The sequence below is a fragment of the Aulonocara stuartgranti genome, assembly GCF_965226115.1.
Source record: "Aulonocara stuartgranti genome assembly, chromosome: 7".
In the NCBI taxonomy this organism is placed as follows: Eukaryota; Metazoa; Chordata; class Actinopteri; order Cichliformes; family Cichlidae; genus Aulonocara; species Aulonocara stuartgranti.
In genome coordinates this window covers 3,393,361-3,415,152 of record NC_138945.1, presented here as the reverse complement: position 1 = coordinate 3,415,152, position 21,792 = coordinate 3,393,361, and the positions used below count along the sequence as shown (strand labels likewise).

Sequence of the window (21,792 nt, the reverse complement as noted above, 5' to 3'; positions counted from 1 at the left end):
TTTCAGGTGTTTCAGGGAAGAATTTGTCCTTATAGGTGATCAAGAGGATGCAGATGGGGGAGGATTACCTAATCAGAAAAAAAAAATCAGAGTGATGAGTGAACTAAGTCTACAACCTGTGTTCCCATGAGGGATGGAAAGTCTTAGGTTCAAGCTGTGCAACCACAGTGTACACTTTTGAAATGTGGTAGAGTGGTTGACAAACTGCTTGGCTGAAGAATGTGCAGTAATCATATTATCATATTATCTCTTGGACAAAAAATTTCTAATGTTTTATCAAAAACCAGGGCTTTATAAGACCAGTGGTTGGCTAGGTAGCGTCCCAGGACACATATATGGTTTAGGGACTTTAGATCTACATCCATGCAATCCTGTCAGTGTGGCATTTATTTGTCTCTTTGTTTTTCTTTCTTAACATGAGAGAAAAAAATCTTAAATCCTGAGCTGTTAAACATGGGGACTCAACAAGAGCCGAATGCCATGTGGCATGTAGAGGAGTTTGGGATCTTTTGAAAGTTGTCAAATGAACTGAGCACACTAATATCCACCAACACCGCTGGGATGTCAACATGCCAATTCTAAATGTACTATATAAACTTCAACAGATCGGAGATTTACCAAAGTATTCAGTTGAAGCATGGGGAGCCTCACAGCACGAAGGTTCTGCGTTGGAACTCGGTGGCCAGTTGGGGACCTTTCGGTGTGGAGTTTCTGTGTCTGCACGTGCTCTGACTCCTCCCACAGTTCAAAGACATGAATGTTAGAGGTACTGGTGATTCTACATTGGCTCTAGGTCTCTTAGGCTACGTTCACTTCGCATCAAATCATCGGATTTGATGCGCTTTCGCCTGCAGTGTGAACGTAGCTACGATTTTTTTGACCCTATGCAACCCATATCCGATCATGGTGTGACAGTGTGAACGGCACAAATCCGATATTTTCAAATCCGATCTGGGTCACTTTCGTATGTGGTACTGAATCCGACACATATCTGACGTTTCTTTTTTTTTTTTTTTTTTTTTTCCTGTCCCATTTGGTTCTTTAGCCATCAGAATTGTTGTCTGAAGACCAACAAGGATACCCAATGGATTTACTTTGCCAAATGGATCATCGTGGCATTGCCGTATTGGTCCATTTGGTCGATCTTTGTTTTTATTATTTATTATATTTTATTTTCAGATGTTACAGACGGGACAGACATGAGTGAGGGATAGGAAAGGGAGAAAGAAAGAGGAAGGAAAGGAAAAACAGAAGGGGAGAGGGACAGTGAGAAAGGGGGGGAGAAAAAATAAAAATCTCCTGGATCACCTGTTGAGAGAAGAATAGAAAACAAGCAAAAAAGACAAAAAAAACAAAAAACAAAGCAACATACTAAACACAACACCATCACATTAATCTAGCTAAGTGTAAACAGCAGTAAATACTAAATATTCAATGTTGTTGTGCAGCACGCAGGACAGATGTGCTTCGAAGTAGCAGCCAAGAAAGGTGTAATTTGGGTCTACGAGCAGTAAACACCCGTGTGCATACCTGTGTGGCTCAGCGCGCTTGTATTCCAAAGGTTTCTCCATGTAACGATCTGCTAGGGAGTGTGGGGGGGCCACAGCCCCGTCCTCCAGGGTGTGAAGCAGGTATGGAGGAGATCAAAACTCCAGACATCCAGAGGCCCCCAGAACACAAGAGACCAAGGAAGACCAACAGAGGGGCAGCCGCGCCACTGTCCCAGAAAGAGCTGAGGAGAGTCCCAGATGAGGGCTCACTCAGCAGCCGCGGAGCAGAAGCCAGGGGGAGTTGCAGTGACGCGCCCGTGAGCTCCGCCGGCAGCCAGCTGCGCCTGAGTGACCGAGCCCCAGGCCGAGAGGCCGGGGGTACCCCACCTCCGAAGGGGCCCGAGCGAGCCCCAGGCTCCAGGCCCCGATAAGCGGCCGCCAAGGAGTGAGCCGGTGTGTACCTGGACGCCCATCCCCAGACACAAAGAACCACCAACGCACCGATGTCTGAGGGGGTCCGCCACTGGCAGGGGAAGTGGTGGTGGGTGGAGATAGGCCTCCAAACCTTGGAGGGCCTGAGATGTCCCCAGAGAGGTGGCGTCTGATACCCAACCTGACATATAGACACAGACATACAGGCACACACAGACACAAACATCCATTCCCACCCTCATGCTCTCATATGCACTTACTCCACACTCAACCAACGTGGAGACAGACATAAAGAGACGCTGTACACACAATCACACTCCCCAAGCGTACTCTACAAACCGGGTCTAGGTACCCTTACCCCTGGAGGGGGGAACTGCACCCAGACCCAGGTGGTGTTACCCTTTTCCCTGCGGTGGGGAGAGGCAGACCACCCCGACTCCGCAGCAGCAGGAAGGCTCCACACTCCAGACCGCAGTCAGACGGCCAACTCCTCCTCCTAGTCCTAGCCCTCCCGCTCCAGCAGGCCGCAGAGAATGGGGGTGAGAGAAGACTCCAAACCTCCCTCCACCCGCTCATTGTAGTGTTGATGCATGTGTGTTCTAAGGTGCAATTAAAACCCAGGAGGGCATGGAGCTACCTGCCAGAGAGCAGCAGGTAAGCGCATAGTCCCTCCTGATAGCCCTCAATGTCTAAGTGTATTTAAAATTGAGAGGTGGGCAACGATGCCAGGGGTGGGGTGTACACCCTGATGGTAATTTGGACTCCGTGATTGTTCCCACGCCCAAGATCCTATATGTATGTGTAATGAGAGTGTGAATAATGTGAATGTCTAAGTTGTGGGATAAAATTGAGGCAGAGGCAGCCAGAAGGGGACAGGGGGGGGGGGGGGGGGTAGCCTCCTCTGCACCCTGGTGACATACCCCTACTCCAAGGCCCTGCATGTGTGGGTGGTTGTGGTGGAGCGGGAAGAGGGAGGCAGCTGGAGATGGGGAGGGAAGGAAGGGAGGGGCAGGTAACCCCTCCCTGGGGCCAGCTCCCCTGCTGACCCCAGTAGGCACTCCCACACTCCGCGACCCGCCAGGGAAAGGGGGCCCAGGCCCATCCAGACTGGGGCCCAGTGCAGCAGCACCCCCCGGCCCCACAGAGCCCGGGACAGTCCACCCAACCCCACCACAGAGAAAACTGCACCCACCCCACCATCCACTCATCTTCCAGACTATATAAGACAGTAAACGTCCAGGCTGAGATCTTCCTCCACCTCTCCTGTATCTCCCCCTCCTGCAGAGAGAGTTCCTGAAGAGAGGAAAGCTCCTGCAAGATGTGACCATCTCCCCCACCAGTTGAAGGGCCCCCCAGGTGGCTCGACGCACCGGCGGCACCCTGCTCCAGGGCTGGGCCCCCATGCACCCACCCGCCCACAACCCCGGCAACACACCAACCAGGACCCAAGCCCCCGAGGCCCGGCCCGGGCCCCAGCCCAGAGACGGAGCGCCCCCAGAACCTCACGCCCATCCCGGACCCACCCAGGGCCAGCCAGGCTACCAGGTCAGTAACCCACGTCCGTCAGCACATATCCGACGTTTCAGAAAGCGACTGCTGTGTGAACGGTCATGTCGCATTAAATCCGTCTTTTATGTCACTGACACAAGACAGACGCCAATTATCAGCGCCAGAGAAGCGCCCGAGAAGACATCGCGAACGCTTCCTGGCCATCCGGTGAGACTGCTGGGAAGACAACGTTGGAGAAACGTGAACATTTTATTTGTACTGCATAACCTGCAGATTCTGACAGAAATCTGCAACTATCCTTTGAAGCACCGCTCCTCTAAAACAGCAATAAGTATCATTATTAGGTTATCTACATTATTATGTAAATAACAAAATAACTTAAAGCAAAAATTGGGAAACATGAAGTCCGAAGTCTTTATATTAAGGGCCATCAGTCAAACAATATAGTTTGTTCTGGGTCTGAACAGAGCGCGTTGTGTGTGACGTCTTCTTTTGCGCATGCGGGCCGCTTTGAGCGTTCACACTAGAGCGCGTTTGCTGTCGCATTTTATTTGTAGTGTGAACAAGCAGACAAAAAAATCGGATTTGATCAAAAAATCGGAATTGAGCATTAAGACCTGCAGTGTGAACGTAGCCTTAGTTCTGGATTGCAAGTCAGCCCAGAGTGACTTCCTGTCTCTTGCCAAATGTCTTCTGGGAAAGACTCAAACCCAACCATAATGCTTAAAGTACTCAAATATTTTAAACTGAGAGGCAATTATTGTACTTTGTACTCCAGTAGACTGAATTTGGTATATTTAGATCATTTACCTTCTTACATCTTCCTGTCTGACCGTTCTTTTCCTATCCTCAAAACCATTTATCCAAACCTCTCCAAACATGGTAGATCTAGTTCTTGGTAAACGAGTATGCAGAGTGCTGAATTTGATGTCTTTTGGATGTAGTTTACTAAATACTTTAATATACTCTCAGAACAAGACCATAGGAGCATTTGTCTTTGATTTCAACTCTTCTATTTTAGTCATTATAGCAGACTAAACCTTCCTCACACTGGTAAATATAGTTGGTGTCAAGAAATCCTACCTAAATAATGCTTAAAATACATTTAAACTGCACATAAATGAGAATTACCAACATCAGAACTCAAGCAATTCTTTACAAACACAGTATTTGACACCAGCGACGCCACTTTACTGTATTTTCTCTTAGTCTCATTGGGTTTACGTTGGGTTTGATGGGGACTACACATGGTCTTTAAACAGAAAGGTCTGTACACACACTGACTCCAACACTTGTTTGCTCAGTGAAGCACATAATGTGACAGAAAGCCCTCAGCTGTGAAAATATTATGGCTCACCTTTAAGTGACTTTTACAAGCACACGAGGAACACAAGTGATGCAAGAACCCACAGCAGCTTTGCTCCAAGGATTTCTTTCCCCTTTTTAGTGCGTTCACTGCGATCATTCACTGAAGGGCCGCGGCAGAATGTGCACATTTCACAGTTATTTGGGTTTGTTTGTTGCATTTCACCTCATGTACCTCCTCTCAGTCTGACAGCAGTCTGTTTTCTAGTGATGGCCCGCTTGAAGCTGACGCTCCGGAGCGTGTGTCGAAAAAAACAACACACTGGTTCAGAAGCACTGTGTCGAGGCTTGCTTCGTTTGGCAAAAGTCACGTGACCAGTGACGTCCGAAGCTTCATTACGCACGTAACTGCTTCGGTACCTGATTCAAACGGATATAAGGAAGTGAATCATCCACGGGATTCGTGGAGTGTGTTGATGGTGACAGAGAGCGAAGAGGTGATCATTCCACTGACAGATATGGAGCCAGCGAGGAAGAGAGGACGTTCTGACGTGTGGGAATATTTTGAGTTGATTTTGCTCAATTCATTTTATCTGCCGAAGTGAAAAACTTGAAATGTCCAAAATCATGTTTTCATAATGGAAATATCATTACAGCATATGACTTCAGGAACACTTCCATGTGCATTAAAGCTGATGAAGACTACAAAAATGTATTTGACACTATACGTACATTACATTGCTACAGTTTAGAAAATCATTTTGTTTATTGTTTTTAGGTGATAGTCTGCAGGACCCAGGAATACCTGCATATCTACCAGCTTGCAGTGTAGTTCCTGCACTCCACAGCCTCTTCTGTTCCATGCAAGTGGATTTTCTCCAGGGCAGGAGAAACTATTTCTAAGAAAAGAAACAGACTCAGCCAGCGCACAGTAACACTAATCCTCTTTTTAAATGTAAATAACAAAAGGGCTACCTGACATAGAGCATGTTTTTACTTTGCAAGTTCTTGATTAGGGGTGGGTTTTGATTATCGCCTTTCTGATTACAATCCATGCTAAATTGAATAAAGTGATATTGATTCATTAAAATCCCGTGTCGATTTGTAAATTAACGTTATTATGCAGCCGTACTCAGCTCCCTAAGCATTTTCCCTTTCCAGTTCACAATCAATCCCACCCCTAGGTCAAAAATATGTATAGGACAATTGGCCTCATCTAATATTTTGTATGAACCTGTCCAGCTGTCCAGTGATTAAACGACAAGTAGATGGAGGCAGGACTTCACAGCAGGGGCATACTCCATAATGTGCTGTGCATTATCATATGTATATTATATATATTGCTCACTTATTGTATTTACCAACATCAAGGAGTTATGAGCAAAGAAAGGCCACACCATAGTGCATGTTTAAATAGGGAAAGTTTATTGATCAAAATGTATTACGCAGATACGCATTACATTTTTTTCAGCCCCCCAATCGAGAAAACAAAACCAATTACATGTTCAAAGCAACGGAACGGTGGCCCAATATCAGAGAGAACTCCACTCTTGAGTGAGCAGTGATAATTGAGCAGTCCGTTTTATTTTGCAGATTCAAGCTGCTCTTCAAAATTTTCACCACCAGATGTCACCGGAGAGGACTGTGTTGAAAAGCTTCGAGTAATGAACCGTTTTTCAATACAAGCTTCAGTGCTTCGGAAAGCTTCATTTGGCCATCACTACTGTTTTCCTAGAAACAGAGAACAGTTTGCATTTACCCTACTGTTAGGAGTATACTAGTGAGATCTGAGCGGGGTCAAAGAGCAGCATTTCCTCATTTTTGACTCTGCGGTCAGAGTCGTGCGTGGAGTTTAAATCAATAGACGACTACAATATTTATGCTGAGTGTTACGTCCCTCTGCAGCCCCTAATCTCCTCAATGTTTTCAGCTGATGCTAATTGGCCACACCTAGTCAGGTGTGGATAAAAGCATACCTGAGGCAAGCTTCCAGGGAGCTCACTTGTCTTTGCCTTGGTGGCTCCAGCAATTTTAGCCGACCTGGTATTCCAGTTTAAGAAAAATCCTCTTCTCACTAACACTCTGGTGTTCATCTTTTTTTTTATGTTGCGACTTTTGAGCCGGGTCGTAGCACTGAGGCTATCGCATATTGAGTGGGTGTGAAAGAGGTTAAAAGTCTGTGTACTGGCTCTATGTTTTGAATGCTTGTGTGTTTGTGAGTGTATGGGAGGTGCTAAAGGAGGGCAGGATAGGGGAGGGGGGAGTCGAAGGCTATTTCTCTGAGACTGCTGTAATTCAGTCCGTCTTTTCTCTGAGCCTGGCCAGGATGAGAACAGCGCTGTTTATTGTTTATGTTCTACCTGTGCTGATTGTGGTAGCACAGGCAACACCAGGTGAGACAACGCTTCATTTGAGCTCTTTTCTGGGAGGCACATGGTAATGTCTGCAGACAGATGGCTGATTCATGGGTTCACCACAGAATATTATAGTATGTTAGCAGAGCAGAAAAGAAGGATTGTGTCAGATAAAGTATAATCATGCTGATGTTTTTGATGTTTGCTCCATGTACACCTTCATCATTTTGCCCACCCCCTTGAAAGTTGGCAGGTGTGTTGGGGAGGATTTCAGTGCCAGGTCTGAGGTTTTTCTTTTGGATTAGTTAAGTTATTCTGGCTGAAAGTAGTTCAGTGTTTCCATGACAGTGAATGGTGTCTGCTTCAATCTCTGTGCAGGAAGAAAACCACACACACACACACACACGCGCATGCTTGTGGGGCTATTTTTCTGTGCACATTTCTTAATGCGTTCCTAAACCAGTTATCCCAAACGTTAACTACCACCCGAAGAAATAATGTGGGGTTCAGTTTCCATGAAAAGGCACTGGACTAGTAAAACCAAAACCATGTTAAATCATCGTGCTTCACTACATGCATGCTTCACACAGTTCACTGTTACAGGAAATATTCAGACAGCAGATGGCAGTAAGTGGCAATCAGACAGTAAAAATACACAGTAAAGGCCCACTAATGGAAAGCATTCTGTTAACTAGTTAAACCTACCTATTTGTTACAAAGAATCAATCTGCCACTGGGCTGGTGAGTTTCTTCAAGGTAGGCTAAACATTTTAAAGCTACACAGATTATGTAACTCAAAGCTGATACAAAACACTTGGATTGAGACAATTAAGCTACACAGAAGCAATGATTGGACACAAAGAACAGCTTCACACATTTGGCATCTGTGAGCTGCTGCTCCACAGTCAGGAGGCCCGGGACAGGGCGGCATGTGGAAGTGCCAGAGGTCAAACCCTCTTTGCACAAAGCATACTGATTATGATTTATCACTAGTTTGTTTTGTTTTTTTAATATAAACCCTAATTCCAAAACATTGGGCTGTGAAATGTAAATAAAAACAGAATGCAGCTATTTTGCAAATCTCATAAACCCAAATTTTATTCACAGCAGAACACAAACATGTAAACAGTTTGAACTGAGAAAATGTGCAGTTTTAAACATGAAGGTCATTTTGAGCTTCACGCAACACGTGTAACGTCCCCTCTTTTTTTTTTTTTTTTTCAACAGACTGTAAATGTCTGGGAACTGAGAGCCGCTGGAATTTTGTCCCCTTGTCGTCTCATAGAAGATTCTAGCTGCTGGATAGTCCTGAGTCATATGTTTTCAGGTGGTGAAAGGTCAGCACTGCAGGCAGGCCAGTTCAGCATTTGGACGCTACTACTCTGAAGTCATGGGGCTGAAAAAGTGGTTTAGGATTATCTTGTAAGACCTTCTGCATGGCACGTCGCTCTAAACCCGCTGTAAACCATTCAGCACTGATGGTGCCTTTACAGTGCAAGCTGTCAATTACAGGGGCACTGAGAACTTCAAATATTCAACAGTCTTCACTTTGTCTCAGTCCATTTTAAATGAGCTTTGGCCCAGAGAAGACGGCGGTGTTTGTGGATCATGTTCACATGCTTCTCTGCAATGATGGAGCTTTAATCTGCATCTGTGGACAGAGAATAGTGTTCACTGACCGAGATGTCTGGTAGTGTACCTGAGATCAGGCACTGATTTCCATCACCGAATTATCCCTGCTTTAACGCAATGTTGCCCAAGGCACTGTCCATCCAATAAAGACATTGAGCCTGGACCCTTGGGCACAGAGATTTCACCACATTCTCTGAATCTCATAATGATGTTATGTACCGTACAGTCTTCTGCCTCTCTAAGATCCTTTTTTTACCCACTCACGTCACTGACCTGTAACCAGTTACCCTGGTTAGTTGTGAAATATTCTTATGGTTGTTTCTTTTAGTCACGATCCTGGGTCTTTGACCCTCTTTTGGAGTTGTGCTGTTTTGTTCAGAGATGGGCAGTAACGCGTTACTTCCCAGATTAAAGTAATCAGTAATCAGATTACAGTAACGCGTTACTGTAATCTGATTACTTTTTTCAAGTAACGAGTAAAGGGATTACTATTGCAAAAACGGTAATTAGATTACCGTTACTTTCCCGTAGGAGCGCTGCGTTACTGCGTTACTAAAACCGTGATTTTTTTTGCGAGAATGTCTCACGACAGTGACGTAAGCGAGTGCCCCGTTCGTGACAACAGCTGTGTGCAGATCAACAATGGATCACATATCGATTGTGGGAGAGAGTATGAGCGTGCAGCGTTTAAGGCGTGGAAGTACTGACCTTACTTTGAGTTTGATTCCATAAAAAGTGACAAAAACATTAGCGTCCATCGTGCGTGGGAAGAAAACTTCTTTTTACAGCAAAAAAACCCCTAAACCTCCGAGCAAGCACCGAGTAGCTACGACGTAATGGGAAACTCACAGAGAAACTCGCGGATTCTTCCACTGACCGCGGCACACCTGCACCAGGGTAAACCTCCGCCTACCCCACTCCTGCTTTACAGGTGAAAATAGAGCAACAGGACCGCTGAGTCTTTGACTTTATTTATTTTCTGCTGTGTTTTACTTGCATCTATTTGAAAGACTGAGTGTAAACACACAAAATATTTTATTTTATGTGCTGGAATGTGCAGAAAATAGGTTTCAATGTTAAACTAATTTATTCAAGTCAGAGAATGTTGCATATAATTAAATTTTTGCTTGATGCATAAAATTAAAAGATTAAAACTAATAAAACAAGTTTTAAAAAGAGACTTTTCCATTTGATTACATTTTGTATGATGGATTATGCAGAAAAAGTAGAATTGGGCTGAAAGATCTATCACTTTATCACCTCTTCAGGTTGTAAATCGTGTTTTTAAAAAGTAACTAAGTCATTAATTACTTTTGAAAATAAGTAATCAGTAAAGTAACGGGATTACTTTTTTGGGGAAGTAATCAGTAATTAGTTACTGATTACTTTTTTCAAGTAACTTGACCAACACTGGTTTTGTTTGGTGTTGGAGATTTTCATATTCCAGCTATGTATTGGTTCTCTGTCTTTAGTTCCTAATGCCTCTGAGTTTTCATTCTTTACATTTCTAATTCTGTGGTTCTTGTTGCGCCTGTTTGGTCCAGTCTCACCTGTGTTTTGTTCTTCCTTCTGTCCCCTCCCCTACCTGTGCTGTCTCCATGGCACCGTGACACTGTTGTAGTCCTGTTCCTGTGTTCTCCCTTCATGTTGCTTTGTTCATTTCTGTGTTCGTCTCCATGTCTGTTTCTTGCCCAGTCCTTTTGTGCTCCCACTCGTGGTTCAGCCTCTCGTTATCCTGTGTGTGTATTTAAGTTCTCAGTTTCACTTTGTCCCTTGTAGTGTTGTCCCTGAATGCTCCGTGTTTCCCTCTTTTACTCTTAGTTAAGGCTTGGTTTTCTCCTGGCCTGAGTTTTTGTATGCTTGTGTCAGTGAGTTTAAGAGTATCGTGTTACAGGTAATAACGGCGTCTTCTTTAGTTCACTCGTTTTGTTTCCGAGTCCTGCGTTTGGGTCTGACCTCTGCCGTCCACACAGGACTACGTCATACTTTTTAGTCAAACTTACAAAGCGTCGCTGCGCTCGTTTTAATCATTTGACATATTTGACTATTTTCTGTTGTGAACTAAATATGAGTTTGAGATTCGTATATCATTGCATTCTGCTTTTATTTGTATTTTACACACTATCCAAAATGTTGCCTTTAAGTAATTTCAGTTTTCCATGTCAGTGTGTCATGTAAGTGCAACGTAAAATGTTAATTTTAAGAAAATAAAGTGTACTTGTTTGACATACATTCAGTTTATACGGAGCATATTTTTTTTACTTAATAATTAATTATGCTCTTGTGTTTTGGCAATGTATAAATAAAACTGCATTAAACTGAATGAATAATGATACTTTTCAGTCATGTGACCTGCAGATATGAATCTGCTTCTTACACCTTGAACTTCTACAAACAGAGAAACTAAAAGCTGTTAAGCGGTTAAGTTAAAAGACTTCTTCAGACTTAGATGCACAGCCCATTAACGGCACACTTCTTTCTTCAGCAGGGAGAAGTGACCTCGTGGTCTCAGCGAAAAATGGTCAAATCAGAGGAGAATATGTTAGTGTGAAAGGCACGGAGAGGAGGGCAAAGTGCTACCTGGGGATACCCTTCGCACAGCCGCCCGTGGGAGACCTCCGCTTCTCTGCTCCGCGGCCTGAGGAACCCTGGGAAGGTGTGAGAGACGGCACACAAGAGCCATCTATGTAAGTCACCAAAGAGCAGAACATTTTAACAGCACTCTCATTCTGAATCACACACTCTCCCTCATCTGTCTCCTTTTCAGGTGTATCCAGGATCCTGAACTAGTTGTGAATGTTTCAAAAACCATGTCGCTCGAATTCATCCCACCAGCAATTTCAGAGGACTGTCTGTATCTGAATGTCTACACTCCAGCTGAAGCAACTAAGGGGAACAAGCTTCCAGTGAGTAAAAGTGGCAGGGTGCAGGGATACAGAGTATCATAGTCTAATATTTTATATAGTATAATACAGCACTGATGCCATTTTCTGCACTAGATGAGTTTGGTGTCCTGGGCTCTTTTCCATTACAACCCTACTCCCTCCAGGTCAACAAATATTTACCACCTTAACTGAAGCCTCACAGACAGCAACACAAAGCTCACCCCAGACCTCCTGCTGCATCGTCCAAGCGACGCCTTCTTAATATGTGGGGTTCATGTTGCTCCTGAGTGGCTAACACTTCTAACAAAGCCTTTCTCCCATGGCTACACATTTTAGTAAAACATGCTCAATAGAGGAAGCATAGCAGAATGTTGTGCATTGTTTTCAGGCATCTAAATCCAGACTAAGGAGGTATCTCGCTCAGAGTCCTGCTATCTCCAAATATGCCTTATATGTTCTTGCAACAGTAAAGGTTAAGCAGTCACATACAGATCTTTATGGACACATCTTAGTGAGAGTCCCCTGATCCCCACTGACACGGCCACTGCAGGGACGACAGAGCCCGGACACGAGGTGTACGACTCGCCCATCAGTCACTGAGGTCACCAAGGTTTTTAAAAAAACTGAACTGAGGAGAGTCTGTTTGATAGTGAATATCAGATTCAGGTAGAACAAAGTCCTGCAGAGTGTGCTTCAGGATCATGGGATATCAGGGCCATTGCTATGGGCCAACTGTACAATTAAAGTGAGAGCTTGGTTTGCATTTCCAGGCATAATGTTCCTAGTGGGTGTTGGACTCCAGCAGGGGTGTCCTTTGCCACTGAGTCTGTTTCAAACTTTTATGGGTAGAATGTCTGGTTACAGCCGAGGGACAGGGGGTGCCACGACCGGTGGTTTCAGGATCTCATCTCTGCTTTGATGATGCGGCACTGCTGGCTTCAGTGAGTGATGATTGCCAGTGTGAAGTGGAGATTAAACTCTGAGTCGTGATTTTTATCTGAAAGAGGGTGGAGTGCCCACTCTGGCTTAAAAAAAAATAAGTTGATGGCCAGAGTGAAGGAGACCTGAAGGGTTCCCAAGTACCTGTGGATCCATCTCAGCCCTTAAGCAAAGCAGAAAGGGCTGAGATGAGAGCCGAGTCATTTGTGGCGGTTCAGTAATCAGATTTGGTTATGTCTCCTAGATTAGAAGGATTTAGGCTTCGGGGATTGTGAACTTGGAGGATACCCTGGTGTGGGTCCAGAAATGCTGGTGATATTATCTCTCTTGGCTTGCTCGGGAAAGCAAAAGAACGCTGAAGAAGTCGAGTTGGCTGTCGAGAAGGAAGTCTGGGCATCTCTGTTTTGACTGATGACATGGATAAGCAGCTTTCCATTTGACCGTGTGCTTCTACTACTTTAACTACCAGCGTTACCTTTTTCTTTTCCTCCAATCGGCATCGGTCAGGTGTGACATGCAGGTTCTTTGGCTGTGTTTCAGGTGATGGTGTGGATCCATGGAGGAGGTCTGGCTATGGGTGCAGCTTCACAGTATGATGGGGCTCCACTAGCTGTTTATGAAAACATAGTGATGGTTATTATTCAGTATCGACTCGGCATTCTGGGTTTCCTGAGGTAAGGAGTTGTTTTCCTTAACCTTTCAACATCCACCTGATCACATTAATTAAATTATTTCTAACAAAAGGTTGAGCTAACTCACAATCTACTGCCAATAATAACTCCAGCTGGTTCATCAGTCATGTGGTGGATATTATGAAGTTAAAGCAATCCAAATAAATTGTATCAACTCTTCTTCTTCCGAAGCACTGGAGATGAACACGCCCAGGGCAACTGGGGTTTCTTGGATCAGCTGGCAGCCCTGAGATGGGTGCAGGAAAATATTGAAGCCTTTGGTGGCGATCCGCAGACGGTCACAGTGGCTGGAGAATCTGCTGGAGGAATCAGTGCATCCATACTGGTAAGGAAGAAATCAGCATGTCAAATCAACCTGCTAAACATTTGTTTAAGCTCAAATATGAGCACCTCAAAGTTAATACTGAGTAATTCAAGTGTTTGAGTATTTCATAAGTGAATTTTACATGCATACTGTATGTCTCTTTTTGAACAGACTCTTTCTCCACAAGCAAAAGGACTGTTTCAGAGGGCAATCTTTCAAAGTGGAGTAGCAACACTTGGAACCTACACTACAAATCATCCTTTGTCTCAAGCGCAGGTGCTGAAATTTGAATGCGAGGAATTTGAAGTAGCTCACAGTGACTGCTCCATCAGCAGATCAACATATCTGCTTTGTAGCTCCTTTGAAGTAGCATCTAAATCTGGCCAAGAATGAACAGTTAATACTTCAGTGCTAATCAAGTCTTCACCACTATCTGAACAGACATGCATATAGATGCATTGTCCATGTTCAATTAAAAAAGAAATTCCGAGATGGTAACAGTGAAATTGCTCAGTTTAACCCTTTCATGGATGAATGATGACAATCACAAGTATTTTTATTCATCTTTACTCATGAAAAAAAGATTTTTGAACTCCTTTTTTCAAACATGTACTTTTCAAAGAGTTTTTTACATGTCCACTTAGGTGGACAACACTGGCTGACCAGTGGGTGGCAGGGTATGGAGTCACACATCAGTGTCCAATGTAGTGTTTTATGTGCAAGTATACCATCAACACTGACACAAATACAAGGAAACAGCCTTTGAATAGCTGTCCACTATGCGTGAAAGGGTTAAAGCTACACTAACTTCACTAAAGTTGGGTGAAGTTAGTGTAGTTGGGGCAGCAAGAGATTGTGTTGTTTGTGATTGTCATTCATGTCCCCCACATACCCAGATTGTTGCGAACCATATTGGATGTAACCACAGCAGCACAGAGGAACTGATCCGTTGTATGAAGGGAAAGAGTCAAGATGAATTAGTAGCCGCAACAAAGCAGGTAAATGATTGTGTTAACACGTGCAAGCAGATGTACTCTGAATTCACTGAGTGAAAAACAGACAATGAATCTGATGTTGTTCAAGCCAATTGTGTGAAAACCTGCTGGATTAGAGATTAATATCACGTGCAAGAATAATACTTAATTAAGGCCACTAGATGGAAGCATTTAAACACTCTCAGCTGGCAAACTCCAGCTTCCTGTATCCATTTGACCTCTGTTGGAAGTCATCAACAGTCACTTCTGTGCAGATGAAAATTTTCCTCGGGGCCGTGGTGGACGGCGAATTTCTGACTGACTTGGCAGAGGCTCTTCTTCAGAAACACGAAGTGCTGAAGGTTCCGGTACTGATGGGAATCACAAACCATGAATTTGGCTGGATCTTACCTCAGGTCGCACAGATACCTCTACACCACAGTCTCTGTGGCTGATTCCACTCTCCTAATGTGTTTCCTGTTTAAAGTCTTGATCTAAATTGTGTTTTTGTGGATTGCAGAGCTTCGCCGCTCCTGGGTGGGAGAATGGCATGAACAGAGAGACCGTGCTGGCAGTGGTGAACATGTTTAATCCTCCAGGGGTGAGCACAGCAACAGCTAGGCAGCTTTTCTTTATATCATTGATTCAATGATTTGATTGAAGTTGTGGTGAAGTTTTTTTTGAGCTCAGGTTAAAATTAGGACTAGGCGCTATAATAAAACTCACCTGATCTAATGGTTTCAAAACCTGTTTCTCTGTTCCAGGCCTCCTTTGTTAACAACCTCATTGTAGATGAATACCTGCAAGATGCTAAAACTCCAGAGGAGATCAGAGACAGATTCACTGAAATCATAGGAGACCTGCTGATGACACTGCCTGTTGTCCGAGTGGCCGGGTACCACTCAGGTTAGAGAACGGGCTAACTCATCCAGCATGCCTTTATATTTAAATATTAGAGCAGGTGGACTTCCAAGGACTCCCAAAACCACACATATAAGTGCCAGAAATGAAACACTGTCATTCAGTCAGTCTCGGGCCTCTCTATCAGAGACATTATGTGAAATGGGACTCAGCAAATCCTGAGCAGAAATCCAAACAAAACCAAAAAAACCAAACTGCTATCCTGGCCTTGCTTCCATACATCCGAGGCCAGGTCGCATCCCTATCCCCAGCCACCTCCTCCGGCTTATCAAGGGAACACCAAGGCATTTCCAGGCCAGATGAGGGGTGTAATCTATTCAGCATGTCCTTGGTCTGTCTCGGGGTTCTTCCTGGTGGAACATGCCCAGAACACCTCACCCAGGAGTCACCTGGGAGGCATCCTTGTCAGATGCCCGAACCAACTAGACCCTTCCGGCTAGTCAGAGCCACTCTCGACAGAACGCCTTATCCTATCTCCAAGAGAGAGGCCAGCCACGCTTTATAGAAAGCTAATTTCCACCACTTGGATCCACAACCTGAGGCTAGGGATGTAGATTGACGGCTTTGCTTTTGCACTCAGCTCTTTCTTCACCACGACAGACCGATACAGCATCTGCATCACAGCAGCTATGGATGAATATAAAAAAGGTGACGATTCTACAATATATATATGTCTCTATTTAATATAATATATTAAATAGAGACTCCCAGGAATCAGATGATCTCCAGATGATCTCCAGTGAGCAGCACTTGGCGACAGCAGGAACTAACAGTCTCTCTGCTGAAACAGACTCAGGGAATAGAAAAGAGATGACACAAGCACAGGAGCTTAGAGACCATCCATGGTTTTTCAGTGGCTGGTTGGTTAAAGTTTGTGGTTTTGGTTAAAATAAACGCTTTTATCTTGTTAAAATCAATTCACAATGCGGCTAGCTTCTCTTTATTTCTGCGGTTATCAGTGTACCTATTTGTCAGCTTAGTTTTTGCTCCTTTAATCCAACTATAACTGATGCAAGGAAAGAAGCTCCTCAAAGCTTTGTGCCAGTAGTGAATAGTGAGGGAAAAAGTTCACTTTGTTCTGTTTAAGCCCAGCATAACCATGCTCCTCTCATCTTTTGTCTCCTTGGCTGTTCAGACGTGGGCGTTCCAGTTTACATGTATGAGTTTGCATACCAGGCTGAGATATACAAACATAACAGGCCCAGCTTTGTGAAAGCAGATCATGCAGATGATGTCGGCTTGATGTTTGGTGGATGTTTCTGGAATGGAAATATAAAAATCTTAGGTAAGTGTGTGTAGTATATGCCCTATAATACATTTTTATTGTATCACTGATGGGGGAAAGTTGTGGCTAACAAATGGCTACAAAATGTTGTTTAAAAGGGACCTATTCTGCTTTCCCTTCTTTTCTGTCAGATGTGCATGACTTAATAAATCAAATAAAATTCCCAAAGTTCTAAATACTGAGGTCAGCACATGTACAGTAATCACTACGAGCCAAAAGGTGTAAGACAGCTCCTTTTCAGATAGTTTTTTCTATTCTTGCATCTATATGATGTCACAGAGAATGGATGTCCCTAATATGGGCATGTCGGGCACATAGCTCTGGCTGGGAGCACAGAAGCTCCACCCACATGCGGTTTCAACTCTGTTTATGTCAGTCAAAGGGGGAAGAGTTAGACCAGCTTGTTTCAGACAGAAGATCCAGATTATCAGAGTCCAAGAATAAAACTTTTGAGCTGAAAATGGGCAGAATACATCAGCTTTAACCTTAGAAGACTGAAAGTCAGAGGGCAGCTTTGTGACTGACCTTCCACTGTCCCATCTTCAGGCAACATCACCAAAGAGGATGAGAGATTTTGCAGGACGATGATGTCATACTGGGCTAATTTTGTCCGAGATGGGTGAGTAAAAACGGCTGCAAACCGCAAAACTACAGACCCTGTACTGTTGACTTCCTTCATGACATGCTGACTATCAACTGGTAGCAACTGATACAGGGCTGATGATGTACGGTATAGTAGAAACAGAAAAGATAACTCTTGACTGGCCTCAACAGATCTGCTTGCTGTTACTAACAACCTGTCTGGGTTTATGAGTCAGGTTCAGGTTGGCGTCTGATCCAAATACAACACCTAATGGTTGCACGTTTGTCAGGGGAAATAGGTCACAGGTCAAGTCTATAACAGCACTAATGAGGCCCCGGGTTTGATCTCTGTTACCACCATGACGTTATCGAGGTTTTTCTTTTGGGATATAAGAAACATATCTTATCTCAGCTTTTCTCCTTCCAGCACATCAGCTTCCAGAACCAAATGCTTGACAGGAATTATTGCAATAAGTAATCAGTTTAATTAATATCAGCTGTGAGTGGCTGACAGGTGACTGCAGTAAATTTGCTGGTTGGAGTAGGAAATATTTAAAGGATGCAACCCACAAGGGCACACATGAGTGCAGTTGCCGTATACAAATGAAATGATGATATTTCTGCAGAATGAAATCGCAGGGAACATATACTGATGATCTTCTCTGCACTGACATCCCCAGCTCTCCCAATGGTCCTGGGCTGGTCAGCTGGCCTCAGTACAACAGGCAGAACCAGGAGTACATGGAGCTGGGCCCGACTCAGACCGTGAAACAGAAATTGAGGAAGGATAGGGTCCACTTCGCTACTGTCACCCTGCCTCTGAAGCTCAGAGAGTTGGAAGCAGCAGCCAAACTGGTGCCTGGAAACTGATGACTGATAAAGTTTTACAGCCCAAACTCTTTTTTTCTTTGTTTAAGAATAGATTAACTGAGTGTCTTTCACAACTCTTGTAATTCTAAGTGATTTGTAACAAAACTGTAATTAAAAAAAATGTAATTTAATTTTTTTAAATAGGCATTGTTGATATAAGATAATGCTTAATGAACTTTGAAATGAATTTTGAAAGCAAAAAGAGAATTATCAGGTCTTTTAGGTTATGTACTTGATTTGCTGATTGATTACTTTCCTAAAATAATAAATTAATAAAATGTGCCACTTATAATTTAAAATGCAATCATATTAAAAGGCAAAGGAACAATCTTCACATCAAGAGTTTTGACTATTCCATTGCATAACTAATTCTTACATATCTAGAATGAAGGAATATATCTTATTATCATGTATTTAGTCCTGCCCACACTCGGTGAACTCTCTGAGGACTTTAAAAGGACACTAAAATAAAGTTGAGTAATTCTGTCTGACACTTGAATTACTGAAGGTCTTACTGGGCAAAGGTCAGAGCCCCAGTTTTATGTTACAGGTAACACCGTATTTCTTCTATGAAAAATCAGACAGAAGACACAAAATACCAACAGCAAGGTTTGAAATGACTGGAAAACATAAAATGATTAAATGAGACATAAAACCAAAATGAGAAACTGAAACTAACCAAGAAAATGTCAAAATAAAATCAACTCAAAAAATAATAAGTAAAAATAATTAAAGTAACTGCAAATGATGCAAGACACCCTCAAAGACACAAATAAAAAAGTGACTTAGTAACATCAAGGGTGTCAAGTTCAGTTTGTAAGCACAGAGTCACTCCGCTCAGTCTGAGCTGCCAGAATATAAAACTCCAAAGACAAACCTGCACTACATGAAGCCTGTCACGGTTCAGCGGCTGCAACAAGTTTTTAGTCCAGCACAGAGCCCTGTCCTTTATACCCCATATTCATACGGGACACTGTTAGGATGGCCTGTAGTGGCTGGGTTCAAATAGGAGGCTTGAGGCAGAGATGAGGTGTGTTTATTCACCTATATTAAAATTCCAAAACCATAACATGAAATAAAACAATGTAGCCCAGGGGTGGGACATGGATCCAGCAACGGCCTCTGATGTTATCTGGCACCCCTTTATAGACTGCTGCTAATTGGCCCTCAAGCCATACCATTATCTGGGGTTCCATACTAAACTACACACACCTTTCTTACCTCATAACCTTTATTAATATCACACCAATGCTGTGTACATAATAACCATAATTACAATCATTAAATAAATATATCCCACTTGGCCTACCGACTACAATCTACAGTAAAGGAATATGGCTATCCAATCCTCACTTTAATCACCTGGTACCACCAGGAAACATTAAAAAGGCACTCAAGACACCTGGGAACTCTTTTGGCTGCCACACCTTCAAGTGAAGCTGGAAGACTGCCCACAAAGAAACCCTACAGTCAAATAATCAATAAAAACATAAACTTTTTAATGACCTTTCCTTTAATATAAATTTTTAAATCACTCATATGTGTTTTATATGGACAAGTAATAAATACAGACAGCTTGTATAGATCTGGGTAGAATGAATGTGAAAGAGGCAGAAAACCTCCAGAGGATACCAGCTGACCTGCAGATACTATGGATGTGGGCATACAGATGGGGAAAATGTCTGAAGTAGCAGCCGTGACTGCCACGATTGACTGAACTGGATGGATCTCTTGAAGCAGGAGCTGAAGGCCGGTTAAGTTTGATTAATCAACAATGAGATTTCCACATAGGATTGGTCAAACCCCATTAACAACAGCCGCTTCCAGTGCTGCTGACCAGTAGGGTTCTGACAGACTGCGAGACAGACAAAGAGGAAAGTGGGAAGCATCTTCAGAAGCAGCAAGCATGAAGAAAAGGTGGGAGTGCAGAGTCTGGACTTTAAATACAAACACCGACAGGAAGAGAGCTGGCTGGTGTGGTTTAGAGAAGAAAGGCAGATCCTGTGTGTGTGCGGGGGGGGAGTGGAGTCCAGGTGGAAGGGAAGTGAGGACAGGAGGTGGTGATTGTAACAGGCAACAGTTTAGGTGCAGGTGAAGGCAACAGAGATGATAATCAGGTGTTGCATAGATATGGTGTTAAGGAGAAAAATGAACGATAACAGTGGGTTTTGTGAAAAGGATACAAACGGCTGTGGTGAACACATATCTCAACAATAGTGAGAAACCTAGTGTAACATATAAAGTACACAGAGGTGGACTACAGAAGAAGGCCCATTCTGACAGTGAGAGGAGACTAAGGTGGTGTCAGGGGAAGATGTTTCTGTATCTCGTGGCAGTTCGTAGGATGACTCCGAAAATCAAGAACAGGAAACTGGTGAAGGCAGAGGCATAAATTAAGTGGTTTGGAAGCTGAAGAGAGAAGAATGTTGCTCATGGTTCAGGGAGGACACGGGCTCTGGGTGGAAAGGAAAAATGACCAGATGACTGGGAAAGTACAGCTGAAATGGTGAGGGGACATTGCAATGAAGGTATTTGGTGTATCAACTTGAGCAAAAACAGAGGAGGAACAGGAAGTATTCAAAGAAAGAAACGCAGGATAGTCGGGGAGAAGAAGAAAGTACAGGAGTGCTGGGAGGTGATAAGGACTAGGCTAGGCAGAGAAATGGAGCTGCAAAGGATATTACCAATTAATAATTAATATTAAAAACAACAGTGTATATGCATTTATGTGCTTTTATGCAGCATGCTTACGTAAACTCATTGAAATCTGTGTTTTTATGTTTAAATGATATAAAACTGCTTTTCTCTTTTCTTTTGTACATGTTTGGTGCTTTTAAAGGTCAAATATTGACTCAGTCACCAAATGACCTATTTTCTCATGTTTTTTAGCGCTGTGTTGCATTTTACTGATATATTTTCATGATCTTTGTTTTTTTTATAACCATTTGATAATATCTCTGTCACAGACTGCCAGGGCAGACCGCGTGGAGTGAGTAGAGGACCCAAGAGCAGACAGAGGCAAGGGGACAAAACTGGACTTAAGAAAAGGCGAGCCTTTATTTAGGGCTGAAAAGTCACAGAAAAAAACAAAGAATCTGAGGGAAAACCTGAACATAGACCGGGTAACTATGACTCTTACTGTGATTTTATACTATAACTAAACAACATAAACTATGACTTACTAGGACTTGACTGGGAAACCGTGACAAGGAGTAGGGGAGATAACACAGACGACATGACACTGAACACAGCAAGACTGAGGACTACATACACACATGAGGTGATCAGAGGAAGTGGAGACACGTGAGGACACAGCTGACTAGAATGAAACATAATGACAACACAGGAGAGAGTAAAACTAAATGCAGTGAAAAAAGAACACCAGACTCTTTCAAAATAAAACAGGAAACACAGTGACATAGACATGAAACAAACTTGACAACAAGAGCCACACAGACATGACACATGACAGGTAGCAGCAGACAGCCCATCCTGATGCTTTTCTCATCCTGGCTGGGGATTTCAATCATGCAGACTTAAAGTGCGTGTTTCCAAAAATACAACAACACATTGACTTTCCAACAAGGGGAAATAACACACTGGACTTTGTTTACACCA

General features: G+C 43.4%; 1 protein-coding gene across 1 annotated transcript; it reads left to right on the top strand.

Annotated features, from left to right (window-relative positions):
* The first annotated feature begins 6,693 nt into the window (after window positions 1–6,693).
* ces3 (carboxylesterase 3) lies at window positions 6,694–18,508 on the top strand. Its single transcript, XM_082540723.1, has 13 exons — window positions 6,694–7,129; window positions 11,208–11,409; window positions 11,490–11,628; window positions 13,087–13,220; window positions 13,410–13,563; window positions 13,714–13,818; window positions 14,439–14,540; window positions 14,792–14,932; window positions 15,037–15,117; window positions 15,281–15,422; window positions 16,573–16,722; window positions 17,269–17,341; window positions 17,985–18,508. The coding sequence occupies exons 1-13, from the start codon at window positions 7,063–7,065 to the stop codon at window positions 18,172–18,174; spliced, it is 1,680 nt and encodes a 559-aa protein (XP_082396849.1). The 5' UTR covers window positions 6,694–7,062; the 3' UTR covers window positions 18,175–18,508.
* The last annotated feature ends 3,284 nt before the right edge of the window (window positions 18,509–21,792 follow it).

Coding starts and splice junctions, on each gene's coding strand:
- ces3 (XM_082540723.1), top strand. CDS start 7,063: ATGAGAACAGCGCTGTTTATTGTTTATGTTCTACCTGTGCTGATTGTG. Junction 14,933..15,036: donor TTGGCTGGATCTTACCTCAG/GTCGCACAGATA, acceptor TGTGGATTGCAG/AGCTTCGCCGCTCCTGGGTG. Junction 17,342..17,984: donor GCTAATTTTGTCCGAGATGG/GTGAGTAAAAAC, acceptor TGACATCCCCAG/CTCTCCCAATGGTCCTGGGC.